At 59.7% G+C, this 12,515-nt stretch overlaps 2 protein-coding genes across 2 annotated transcripts in view; one reads left to right on the forward strand and one right to left on the reverse strand.

Annotated features, from left to right (window-relative positions):
- The window catches only part of EPHX1 (epoxide hydrolase 1), a 138,341-nt gene that overhangs the window by 42,590 nt on the left and 83,236 nt on the right, over window positions 1–12,515 (reverse strand). The window lies entirely within an intron of this gene.
- On the forward strand, window positions 4,209–7,788 carry LOC147572776 (left-right determination factor 1-like). The gene is made up of 4 exons (XM_086693900.1): window positions 4,209–4,481; window positions 5,489–5,735; window positions 6,068–6,310; window positions 6,581–7,788. The coding sequence occupies exons 1-4, from the start codon at window positions 4,232–4,234 to the stop codon at window positions 6,942–6,944; spliced, it is 1,104 nt and encodes a 367-aa protein (XP_086550026.1). The 5' UTR covers window positions 4,209–4,231; the 3' UTR covers window positions 6,945–7,788.

Here is a 12,515-nt window from a genome sequence, read left to right on the forward strand (position 1 = left end):
TTCGAGCCCCGCATCGGGCTCTGTGCTCATAGCTCGGAGCCTGGAGCCTGCTTCCAATTCTGTGCCTCCCTCTCTCTCTGCCCCTCCCCCGCTCAAGCTCGCGCACTCTCTCTCTCACTCTTTCGTAAACAAACACACAAACCTGAAAAAAAAAGGTCTTTGCAGAACTGGAAACCTACAGTACAGGGTGGTAAGTGGCTTGGCCTTCTGCCTTACAAAGCCCCGGGGAGCGAGGGCTGATTTCGACAGCTTTGTAAGTCTTCCTCTCGCGAGGTCAGAAGAGGTGATTTCGTAGTTCTCCCCCTTTTTGAGCCCACTCTGACCCCACAGGCTGCCAGACCAGACTGTCCACAGGTCACAGTGTTTGTAGGGTGGGCCTGCTTCCCGGCTCCGCATGACAAAGGCCACCACCCTCCCTCCTGCTGGCTGATGAGTCCCTCGGAAAAAGCATCCCAATCCACATTCGTGTTTTTTCTCTTTGGCCACTGGCTAATTGCCCAATTACTTTATTTCCCCAGCAGAACTTCAGTCGGCCTGGAATCCACATTCGGGACCAAAAGCCTGTGCCCAGGAAACCTCAGGAGTCGGGGGGCTGCCTGTCTGTCTGCTTCTCCGTGGCCCCCCGTCCAGTCCAAGCCGGACCCGGACTGACCGAGTCCCCAGCTCACTGGGGCCGCCGGGTGCGCCCTGCCGGCCTCAGCGTGAGGCAGGAGCTCAGCCTGGGAACTGGACGGCCTGGCTTCAACTGTCAGCCATCCATGACTGTGCGAGTTTGGCCAAGTGGTCGCCTCTCTGAGCCTCGGTTTTCTTGGCTTTGAAAACGGGAGGTGGGGGTGGGGGAGAGGGGCGCCTGGGGGGGGCTGCGTCGGGTAAGCTTGATCCGGGCTCAGGCCAGGATCTCCGGTTCATGAGATCGAACCCCGCGTCGGGCTCTGTGCTGACAGTGCGGAGCCTGCTTGGGATTCTCTCTCTCCGCCTCTCTCTGCCTCTCCCTCTCTCTCTTTCAAAATAATAAACAAGTAAACATAAAAAATAAATAAAGTAAAACCGGGGGGCGGGCAGAATGGCCTGGACGGTGCATTTCCGCTCTCAGATCCCTGAGGCTACAGAGTAGGGGGTGCGGGGGGAGAATTAGGGGCACCTTGCGGGGCAGTCCCTCTGGGGTGGGAGCTGAGGGCCCCCGGGCTCTCCCCCAGGCTACCCCTGAGGTCCCCACAATCCCGGAGAGCCACCTGCCCAGGTGCCCACGGCCCCCTGAGCACCCGGGCCCAGAAGCCCGTTCCTCAGTCAGAGGTGCTGGGTGTTGACTTGCGGTCCAGTTCGCACTCAGGACTCGGCTCTAGAGTCTTCTCCGTGCTGGGAGGCCAGGCCAGGAGCACGGTGACAGGCCTGGGGGAGGCAGAGATTCCAGCAGAGGAAGGTCTGCGGGTCTTTCTGCTTGACTTTCTTCTTGGGAAAGTGAAGTTTCAGGGTAACCGGTCGGTTTCCCCGTGGTGCAAAAGGGGCTTGGGGCACGGGGGGCTCCCAGAGGTGTCGGGGGCGGGGGGGAGCGTCCTGTCCGCTCGCAGCAACCTGTGACACCTCATCCTTGCTGGAACCAGCACAGGCGCCCACCGACCTCACCGCGAGGCTCCAGCCCCAGGGAGCTCCTGGGGCCGGGATGTTGGGGGCCCGGGGAGGGGGTCCCTGGCGTGCAAGAGGCAGCCCAGGTGTTACTTCCTTGGCACCTACTGGCCAGTGATAAGCCACCAGGCTTCCGCTCACCCCGCGGCAAGGGTGATGGACCGCTGCATATTTATGGGACACCAGCTCAGAAACGCTGCCGGGACTAAGGGACACGGTCCCGCTTGCCTGGGAATGTGACACTTCTGCACCTTTTGGCCCAAATGTTTGCATCGAGTAAGTCCCTGCTAATCACTCGCCAAGAAAAGCGACAGCTTCCCTGCTGTGGGAGGACGCACTTGGCCCAGAGCGAGCGACCGGGACGCCTGTGGGGCCGCTGGGGGGGGGGGGGGGCGGGGAGCGAGGGGCGGCGCCTCGCCGTGCAGGGGGGTTCAGACTATGGGAGACGTGAGCTCTGCCATGGGCTCCTGCCTGTGAATTGCACTGATTCTGCAGATGCAAGGCGGGTGGGGACGGGCGGGGGCGGTGGGGAAGGAGCTGAGGCCCCGATTCCCCTCTGGTGCGGCTGCTGCCTGGTTTCCGTCTTCCCCTTCCACGTACCGGGAACATATGTGCCAAAACCCGTTTCCTTCCCTTCGGACGACCTCGGGAAAGCCAGGGAGCAGTGTCGTGGCTCAGTTTCTTTCCAAAACGGGGACAATAGGGCACCTGGGTGGCTCAGTCGCTTAGGGGTCCGACTTCAGCTCAGGTCACGATCTCGCAGTTCATGAGTCCAAGTCCTCTGTCGGGCTCTGTGCTGACAGCTCGGAGCCCGGAGCCTGCTTCGGATTCTGGGTCTCCCTCTCTCTCTGTCCCCTCCGTTCACGCTCTGTCTCTCTCTCTCTCAAAAGTGAATAATAACCATTAAATTTTTCTTTCGGTACCGTCTTAAAGCTCTCGGCATAAGGAGAACAATTCTGTAACTATGTGTGGTGACCCATGTGAACCGGACTTACTGTGGGGAGCAGGTGGCCCAGTAAACAAATCATTACTTTGTATACGTGAAACTAACATAATGTTACATGTCGATTACACTGGAGTGTAAACAAAAGAGTTAATGTGTGTAAAGCACTCAGAACCGTGTGTAACCCGCAGGCACTGTTACCATGAGGTTCACGATCAGTGTTATTATTATTCCTCCAGTTCTAAGCGCCGCCCCCCCCACCGTTATTACAGGTTATTACATATTTCATATGCATACACCCATGGTGGCAATTTGTGCATGATGTCCCTGGGTTCTGATCCAGAGTATATTCCGCCCTTGAGCCGAGAAGTTTCTCTCCTCCTCTGCCTGGGATGTGTGGGAGCACAGAGGCAGGGGGGTGGCGTGGGAGACCTGTCAGTGATGCAGCGAACTGCGGAGGAGGCGGGGGGCTTCCTGGCTGCGGGGCCCCTTGGCGCTCAGGCACAGGCCGTGTCAGAACACCAGGCTATGAGGCCCACATGTTTCCTGCACCCCCCCCCCCCAAATCTCCTGCGCCACGCGGGGGCTTCTGGGGACAGATTCGGGCACTGGCCTCCTGGCCTCCAATGGCTGAGTGAGCCGGGACACCTTCCTTCCCTGGGCAGAGCTCTGGCTGCGTGTCGGGAGGGTACGCCTGCCGCCTCGGGCTGCTGTGAATCGTGTTCAGAGCTTAGAAGGCTTCCTGGCACACAGGGGGCACTCGAGAAACGATTGTTCTCGTTACTGGCATTTTTAGGAAAGCCGTGCCCTGAAGGTACACTGGGTGGACAGGTGATCAGGTGCACAGTCTCAACTGTGTGTTTTGTGGCACTGGGGGCTCCCACCCCCGTGGGCGCCATACCTGAGGCTGTGGGCAGGACGAGACTCTGGGCAGCTGTGGCCTCTGTTTTAGGGCATGGAGGGCCCCCAGAATGAAGTTCCTGTCTAAAGAGCTTCGAGTCTGTCGTGTGACAGCAAACACTTGCAAAACTGCTCTTCCTGGGACCCCTGGAGAGCCGGTCCTGACCGCAGGGGCCTCCTCTGTCATGGACGGGACACGGTCTTCCCAGGGCCTGTGGAGAGGAGCCGGGACGGGGGGTTGGGGGGCTGGCAAGGACAGAGAAAGGGGCAACATGAGTCCAGGGGCTTCTGGGGAAGCTCGCTGCAGGAACCCAGAGTCCTTCCTGCCTGATGACCAAACGGAGACCCACACTAGCCTCCAGGAGAGACTTAAACGGTCTCCTAATAGGACTCTCGTTCTCCCAGAATAGGCCCCCTTTTTCGCAGACTAGGACTGGGGCAGGGCCAGGGAAGTTCAACAGACACTAAAGTTGTCACTGAGCTGCCCAGACAGCAATAGCCAGAGGCCCCGGGCTGGTGCGGCATCCAGACGGGCCTCTGTGCCCTTTCCAGACGGCCCCCTCCTCGAGGCCCAGGGACCGTCTGGCTGCTGAGCTCCCAGGAGGTCCGAGGGGTGTGACCTCCCCCCTCCGCCCGGGCCCAGCTCAGGGCTGCCTATAAAGCTGGCCCGGCCCGGCCCTCCGCACACCGGGCTGGGACCCTCGCCGAGCCTCCTCGGGGGACGCGTGCTCTCTGACCCCCGCCCCCCCATCCCCGGGCGGCACCATGAGGCCCCTGTGGCTGTGCTGGGCGCTCTGGGCGCTGCCCCTGACGGGCCCCGGGGCCGCCCTGACCGGGGAGCAGGTGCGGGCCAGCCTGCTGCGGCAGCTGGGCCTGCGCGAGGCGCCCGTCCTGGACCAGCGCGACGTGGAGGGGCTGGTCACCCCGGCCCACGTGAGGGCCCAGTACGTGGCCCTGCTGCGGCGCAGCCACGGCGCCCACTCCCGCGGGAAGAGGTTCAGCCAGAGAGTCCGAGGTGAGGTCCCCCTCCCGCCGCAGCCCTGTGCTCGTTGGGAGCGGGGAGGCCGAGGCCAGCGGGCCTGTCCCGGGACGGCCGTCGTGGGGCGGGGGGGCCGGGCTCCACGGGACCGTGAGCGTGGCTGCGTCCGGGGCCCTGGTCTCCGTCTGCACCAGGGGCCCCACTGGCAGAGGCGAGGCAGGAACGACACCCTCGTGGGTGCAGAAGCCCCGTGGGAGGAGGGGAGACAGAGAAAGGGGACTTGGGGCTAGTGACAGGGAGGATGGCCTTGGCCGGTCAGGCGCCTGGAGGCCTGGGGACGAGGAGGCTGGTCCTGAACGCTCTGCAGAGCTGACCGCTGGCGGCCACGTGGCCCATGGTCAGGTGGTCCCACCGTCGGCCCGGAGCCTCAGGCGTTGGGGACACAGGGCCTGGTGCCTCTGGGGAACAGGAGCTGGTGACAGGCCCCAGGCGCCTCTTCCTCCGGTTGGGGACATTTCACTGGGCAGGAGCCCCCTCAGGCAGGGAGAGGAGAGGAAGTCGGGGCTCTTGCCCTCCCTCCTGGAAAGGCCACTCTCAGCTGGTGACCACAGATTTCCACGGTGGCTCTCTGCCTCCCTCTCTCCGCTGGCCCTCCCACTTTAGCCGAGCCCCTTCGCCTAAAGAAGGCTGCGTGTCGGGGCGCCTGGGGGGCTCAGTCGGTGAAGCGTCTGACTCTTGGTTTTGGCTCAGGTCGTGATCTCGGGGTTCGTGGGATCGAGTCCCACGTCAGGCTCTGCGCTGTCAGCACGGAGCCTGCTTGGGATTCCCTCTCTCCCTCGTTCTCTGCCCCTCTCCCTCTTGCACTTGCTCTCTCTGTCTATGAAAATAAATAAATAAACTTTAAAAAAAAAAAAAGAAGGCTGTGCAGGTGAGGCCCCGCCCCCACCTCTCCCTGCCTTCCTGGGGGATTCTGCTCACTGGCTCTGGGCCCCGCGCCCTCCCAGCTGGCCTGACCTGCCTCCTGACCCTGCTCCCGTCCCCAGAGGTGGCGGGCAGGTTGCTGGCGGCCGAGGCCTCCACGCACGTGCTGGTGTTCGGCATGGAGGGGCGCCTGCCCCCGAACAGCGAGCTGGTGCAGGCCGTGCTGCGCCTCTTCCAGGAGCCGGTCCCCAAGGCCGCGCTGCGCAGGCTCGAGCGGCTGTCCCCGCACGGCGCCCGCGCCCGCGTCACCGTCGAGTGGCTGCGCATCCACGAGGACAGCTCCAACCGCACCTACTTGGTGGACTCCAGGTGGGGAGGCCGTGGCCGGGCTGCCAGTGGGGAGGGGAGGGGGGCACAGGGGGGCCCAGGTCAGCAGGGTGGGTAGGGGTTGGTGGGGGATTGGGGGGAAGGGCTGTTGGAGGGGTGAGGGGGGAGGGGGAGGGGGAGGGGGGGAGGGGGAGCGTGGGCCCCAAGGGGGGAAGGGGGAGGTGGAGGGGGCTGGAGGGGGAGAAGGGGAGGATGGCATGTGGGCCTAGTGTGGGGGGGGAGAGAAGAAAGGGAGGGGAGGGGGAGGGGGGCAGGCTCCCCCCAGGGGGTGTCCCCAGCCCCAGCTCAGGCCCCCGTCTCCACGGGTGTCGCAGGCTGGTGTCCCTCCAGGAGAGTGGCTGGAAGGCCTTCGACGTGACCGAGGCCGTGAACTTCTGGCGCCAGCTGGGCGGGTCTGGGCAGCCGCTGCTGCTGCAGGTGTCCGTGCAGAGGGCGCACCTGGGCCCGCGGGCCTCGGGCGCCCACACGCTGCTCCGCTTCGCGTCCCAGGGCCAGGAGGGCACGGGGCAGGGCGAGCCCCAGCTGGAGCTGCACACCCTGGACCTCGGGGCCTACGGGTAGGCGCCTGGGCCCTCGGGGCCCCCCACGAGCGGGCGGGTTGGCGTGGGGTCTCCCAGGGGTGCCGTGGGAATCAAGGGACGCGGGGTTTCCCCCCCCTCCCGGGACTAAGGTCACGTACTGCGCAGGGTCTGGTTATTGGTGGTTCCCCGTCCCCGGCGCAAACCCCAGCCTGTGCAACGTGACGAGAGCTGGCGGTAAATCTCCCTCCCGGGTGCCCCCCCCCCCACCGTGACCTCAGCTGACCTGCGCCCCTCCCGTCCCCGCAGAGCCCAGGGCGACTGTGACCCCGAGGCGCCGGCGGCGGAGGGCACCCGCTGCTGCCGCCAGGAGACCTACGTTGACCTGCGGGGCATGCGGTGGGCCGAGAACTGGGTCCTGGAGCCCCCGGGCTTCCTGGCCTACGAGTGTGTGGGCGCGTGCCAGCAGCCCCCGGAGCCCCCGACCTTCAGGCGGCCGTTCCCGGGGCCGCGACAGTGCGTCGCCTCGGAGACGACCTCGCTGCCCCTGATCGTGGGCGTCAAGGAGGGCGGCAGGCCCAGGCCCCAGGTGGTCAGCCTGCCCAACATGAGGGTGGAGAAGTGCAGCTGCGCGTGGGACGGGGCGCCCGTGCCCAGGAGGCTGGGGCCTTAGGGCTGGCGGTGGCCACCGAGGTCTCCGATGGACGGGTGCACCGCCCGGGACCTTGGTGCAGATCTTCCAACTTAGCACCATAGCCCTGGCCCCTGCGGTAACTTTCCTGCCTACGTGCCCCTCCCCCTGTCCTCCTGTCCCTCCGTCACCCCAAGCACTTACAGGAGTAACTAATGCAGCGGGATTGCCGAGTTCCAGAAGGAGTCCCAGACTGCTCTGTAGAGGATGTAGCCAAGCACGGACAGATGGTCAGCCGGGACCTTCTCTGGCAAATTCGCAACGAAGCTTGGGGACAACACACCCCAATGACGAGAATGGGAGAAACAGACTGATTTACTCTATGGCAGCAGGGATTAAAACACAACCAAAAACTTCCTGTGTCCCCAACAACCGTTTCCCCAACACGTTGACCCATTCTCGACTTTTGTAAACGCCCTTCGGTCCCCCGCTCCCTGGGAGATGGCTGGGAGGGAGGACGAGGTGTCCGGCTGGGGGCAGTGGGCAGGGACCCAGGACACCTGGTTTCTGGAGCCAGCAGGGCCACACCTGTGACCTCAGGCAGATGGGGCAGCCTTTGGGCCACCGGGTTCCTCTGGAAAAGGAGGAGGTGGGAATCAGCTGTAAGAGTCATTACCCTCGGGGGCAGAGAGCCCTGCCCTCACCCGCACCTCCCCAGGCCCGGCTTTGCCTGTGCGAAGTTAGCTTCTTCCCCACCCCCCCCCAACCCCGTTTTGGAGAATTTACCACCAGAACCCACACGTGTTTCCTTTTTTAAAACAAATGTAGCAAAAACAATGGATTGTCAATCATCTGCCCAAAGAAAATAAAGTGATGTTTCACTGGGTCTCTGCAGTTGTTTCTAGCACTCTTTTTTTTTTTTTTTCAACGTTTATTTATTTTTGGGACAGAGAGAGACACAGCATGAACGGGGGAGGGGCAGAGAGAGAGGGAGACACAGAATCAGAAACAGGCTCCGAGCCATCAGCCCAGAGCCTGACGCGGGGCTCGAACTCACGGACCGTGAGATCGTGACCTGGCTGAAGTCGGACGCTTAACCGACTGCACCACCCAGGCGCTCCTCGTTTCTAGCACTCTTTACACAAGACGAAGGGGGGGGCAGTAACAGGGAACCGGGTCACGTGATGACGTGAAGAGAGGGGGTGACAGACCCCCAACCTCTGGGGTGCCGAAGACCGAAATCGCCAAGTTTGGACTACATTTCGTTTGTGTGTCCTCCCCGGAGTCTCATTCCAATACTAGTAAACTAGATCCCTCACATGTGCTGCCGCTTTAGAAAGCACGTCTGGGGGGCTCAGTCGGTTAAGCGTCTGACTTCAGCTCAGGTCACGATCTTGTGGTTCGTGGGTTCGAGCCCCGCGTCGGGCTCGCTGCTGTCAGAGCAGAGCCCGCTTGGGATCCTCTGTTCCCCTCGGTCTCTGCCCCTCCCCACTTGTGCGCTCTCTCTCTCTCTCTCAAAAACAAATAAACATAAAAAAAGGAAGAATTTAACTCTTATGGGGACAGGGCACGGGGTGACAGTGGTGGGGCAGGCAAGCTAACATGTCCTGAGTGCTCCCCATAAACCAGGCCACCTTGTATACGTGACAGCACTTAATTTCTGCAACGGATTCCTTGAGGTAGGTATTATTAGTCCCATTTTTCAGGTGAAGAGATCAAGATCGAGGCGATGCAGATCTGTGGAGAATGCGTTATAAAGCTCTTTCCCGCTGCAAGCCCCAGGAAGCGTGCTGGGCTGACGACTCGGGCATTAGTCACCGGGTCATTTGGAAGCCGCCACATCGGGCAGTCCCCCTGCATTCACCTTTCCCAGTCAGCTGGAGTCCCTTCTGCATGGCTGTTGAAGATCTGGGACTCAGTTTACCCGCAGAGCTAACAAAGAACAACTGGACGGTGGAGGGGAAGGTGGCGTTAGTCTCTGGACAGCCAGGGTCTGAGGACGTGGCGGGCATACCGTTGGAGGCGGGGAGGGAGGCTGTGGCTCTGACCCAGAGATGGCTAGGTCACCTCCAGAAGGCAGCCTTCCGCGTGGGATGCTGTGGGCACCAGGCACAGCTGTTTTCTCTACAGGAAGGATATCATACCCTTCTAAAGAATCCTACCAGCTACTCCGTGACCTCTCCGTGGCTCTAAACGACCTGTGGACCCCCAGCCAGTCACACTCCATCAGGGGCAGGGACGAGTCTGTTCGCATCATCCGATGTGAGCTAAAAAACAAATCCAGGAGATTGACTCCGTTTCAAAATGTAAGGACGTGTTCATCAGCGCAGGGAGACAGTGCGGGAGACAGAATATTCTCCCCGAGTACATCCAACCCCCCCAGTCCTTGGAGCCCGTTAGGTTACATGTCAAATGGGATTTTTTTTTTTAACTTTTTTTTCAGTGTTTATTTATTTTTTTTGGGACAGAGAGAGACAGAGCATGAACGGGGGAGGGTCAGAGAGAGAGGGAGACACAGAATCGGAAACAGGCTCCAGGCTCCGAGCCATCAGCCCAGAGCCTGACGTGGGGCTCGAACTCACGGACCGCGAGATCGTGACCTGGCTGAAGTTGGACGCTTAACCGACTGCGCCACCCAGGCGCCCCTCAAATGGGATTTTGAAGATGGGATTAAGGTTACAGACCTCACAGTGAGGAGGTGATCTTGGATGACCCAAGTATATCTGATCTTATCACAGGAGTCCTTCAAAGCAGAGAACTTTCTCTGGCTGGAGGCACAGAGATGAGGCTACTTGGGAAGGTCAATGAGAGGACGTGACTGCCAGTTGACCTGTGAGCTGGACCCGGGCAATGGAGGCGCCTCACCTCCTCTCCTGTCCTTGGAATGTGGCCCCGGGAGCCCTCTCCGGGAAGCTGCCCCAAGGACGGCCTTGAGACAGAGATGTGGCGCCGGGACCATCTGGAGGGTATGGGTGACCGAACCCCATTGCGGCCACTCTGTGAACTGTTAGGACGTGGCGGGCAGGTGCGGGGGTCCAGCATCCTGCAGCCTCGTAGGTCAGTTCCTTGTGTTCACTGCACCTGCCCCCTGCCCACCTGGAGCGGCCTCTTTCCTCCGTCCCTCCCTGTCCTCCGTGTTGGGGGGCCGGACTCAGATCGCAGCCGGGAGCTGCCAGCAGGGTGGGAACCAACAGAGGCAGAAGAGGAAGTCCCAAAGACTTGAAGCGGGGAGCCTGGATGGCATCCGATTCCTAATTTCGGCTCGGGTCACGATCCCACGTCTCACGGGATCAAGCCCTGCATCGGGGTCTGCGCAGACAGCATGGAGCCTGCCTGGGACTCTCTCTCTCTCTCTCTCTCTCTCTCTCTCTCTCTCTCTCTCTTTCTGTGCCCCTCTCCCGCTCACACCCCCACGCTCTCTCAAAATAAATAAACACTAAAAAAATAAAGAAATCAGACGCAGATGTAACACGTGCCCGATTTGTAAGCCAAAGAGGCGTCGAGCTATATTCCGAAGAGTCACGTTGGATCTCTTTAGGTGGTGGGATTAAACGCAATGACCGTTTTTCCCTTTGATCACGCTACATTTTTCTTTCTACAGCCAACACGAATTGCTGGAAGAAGTGCACGCAAAGTGTGCTTTCCTGGAGAACCTCCTCAGTCGGGAAAGGGTTGGGGGCAAGGGCTCTGCCACAGCGTTAGCGGGAAGCAGTTCAGAATCCTCCCTGGGTCATGTGTGGGTCACGTCCGTTCCTAGAACATGTGAGCCTGCTCATGAGGCCAGGAAGGAGGGCCCCTGGGATAAGCACCTGGACAGGTGGGGGCACTTTGTCGGGGAAGGGGGGGCGGGCACTGTGGGGAGGAAGGAGGGGGGAGGGGCCTCAGCAGCTGAACCCCCCTGAGTGGAGGAGGAGGTAGGGGTGAGGGAGGGAGGGAGGAGGGGGAGGGTGGCCGTCATGGGGAGCCTTTAAAGCCACTACCATGTTAGGGCGCCTGGGTGGCTCAGTCGGTTAAGCGTCCGACTTGGGCTCAGGTCATGATCTTATGGTTCGTGGGTTCGAGCCCCGTGTCAGGTTCTGTGCTGACAGCTCGGAGGCTGGAGCCTGGAGCCTGCTTGGGATTCTGTGTCTCCCTCTCTCTGCCCCTCCCCTGCCCATGCTCTGTCTCTCTCTCAAAAATAAATATTAAAAAAACATGGGGCGCCTGGGTGGCTCAGTCGGTTGAGCGTCCGACTTTGGGTCAGGTCATGATCTTGCAGCTTGTGAGTTTGAGCCCCGCGTCGGGCTCTGTGCTGGCAGCTCAGAGCCTGGAGCCTGTTTCAGATTCTGTATCTCCCTCTCTCTCTGCCCCTACCCTGCTCATGCTCTGTCTCTCTCGGTCTCAAAAATAAATAAACGTTAAAATAAAAAAAATTTTTTTAAATATTAAAAAACAAAAGCCACTAACCACATGTAACTAAGGAAATAACCAAAGAGTTAGGCAAAGGTTTCCTCACAGTAGTGTGAATAATTTTAAAAACTGATGTAAGTTTGTGAGGACAGGGACTTTGCCAATGGCTGTTCCCCACAACCTGGCTTGGTAGGCATCTGTGCAATGAATGGACCTCACTCTGACCTTTGGGACAGCGGTTACATCTGTGTGGCGCGTCCACATAATGGAATGCCAAGTAGTCACTAAGATCTTGTTTCAAATAACTTTTCAGTGGCCTTGGGAGATGCTTACTACGTATCTAGTATAGAAATTTCAAGACTGTTATGTTTATCATTTATTTCCAAAGATGGAAAAGTCTATACGCCTGTAAAATAAAACGTTAAGGAAATACACCAACAATGTTTCCAAAAAACTATCCCTAGGAGGTGTGATTGTAGGTGATTTTGACCCTTTTTAACTTTTACTGTTTTTGTATTTCCCGTATTTTCCTCAATATGCATGTATTCCTGTCTTTCTTTTTTGAGAGAGAGAGACAGAGAGAGAGAGAGAGAGAGAGAGAGAGAGAGAGAGCAAGCCGGAGCAGGGGAGGGGCAGAAGGAGAGAGAGAAAATCTTGAGGTTTCAGGCCCAGCGAGGAGCTCCATCTCAAGAGGTGGTGAGATCATGACCAGAGCGGAAATCAAGAGTCTGATTGACCTGAACCCCCCAGGCGCCCCTGCCTGTATTCCTTTTCTAATCAGAAAAACTTACGGGGCACCTGGGGGCACTCAGTCTGGTTAAGCATCCGACATCACTCAGGTCATGATCTCACCGTTCTGGGTTCAAGCCCCAAGTTGGGCTCTGTGCGGACAGCTCAGAGCCTGAAGCCTGCTTCAGATTCTGTGTCTCCCTCTCCCTCTGCCCCTCCCCTGCCCAGGCTCTGTCCCTCTCAACCTCAAAAATAAGTAAACATTAAAAAAAATAAAAACAAATAAAAACTTTTAATATAAAAATAGTGAACATTTGGCCTGCACCTTGAAGGGTGCAAGAACTGAGAGGGTGGGGCCTGCTCAGGGGGAGGAGGTAGAGGAAGCTCGCAGCCCAGGGAGGGGTGCAGGGAGGGGGCAGGGGCGGGGCTGCAGAACCGTAGGCAGACAGGGGCTGGGGAGGCAACAGTCTCTCCCGCTCCTGCCAATCCTTCAGG

The sequence above is a fragment of the Puma concolor genome, chromosome E4 (assembly GCF_028749965.1).
Source record: "Puma concolor isolate L17-30 chromosome E4, mPumCon1.1.hap2, whole genome shotgun sequence".
Classification (NCBI taxonomy): Eukaryota; Metazoa; Chordata; class Mammalia; order Carnivora; family Felidae; genus Puma; species Puma concolor.

Excerpts from the sequence above, each read along its gene's own strand:
- LOC147572776 (XM_086693900.1), top strand. The coding sequence starts at position 4,232 with ATGAGGCCCCTGTGGCTGTGCTGGGCGCTCTGGGCGCTGCCCCTGACG. Across the intron at positions 4,482-5,488 it reads GTTCAGCCAGAGAGTCCGAG|AGGTGGCGGGCAGGTTGCTG; the intron begins GTGAGGTCCCCC and ends TCCCGTCCCCAG. Across the intron at positions 5,736-6,067 it reads ACCTACTTGGTGGACTCCAG|GCTGGTGTCCCTCCAGGAGA; the intron begins GTGGGGAGGCCG and ends CGGGTGTCGCAG.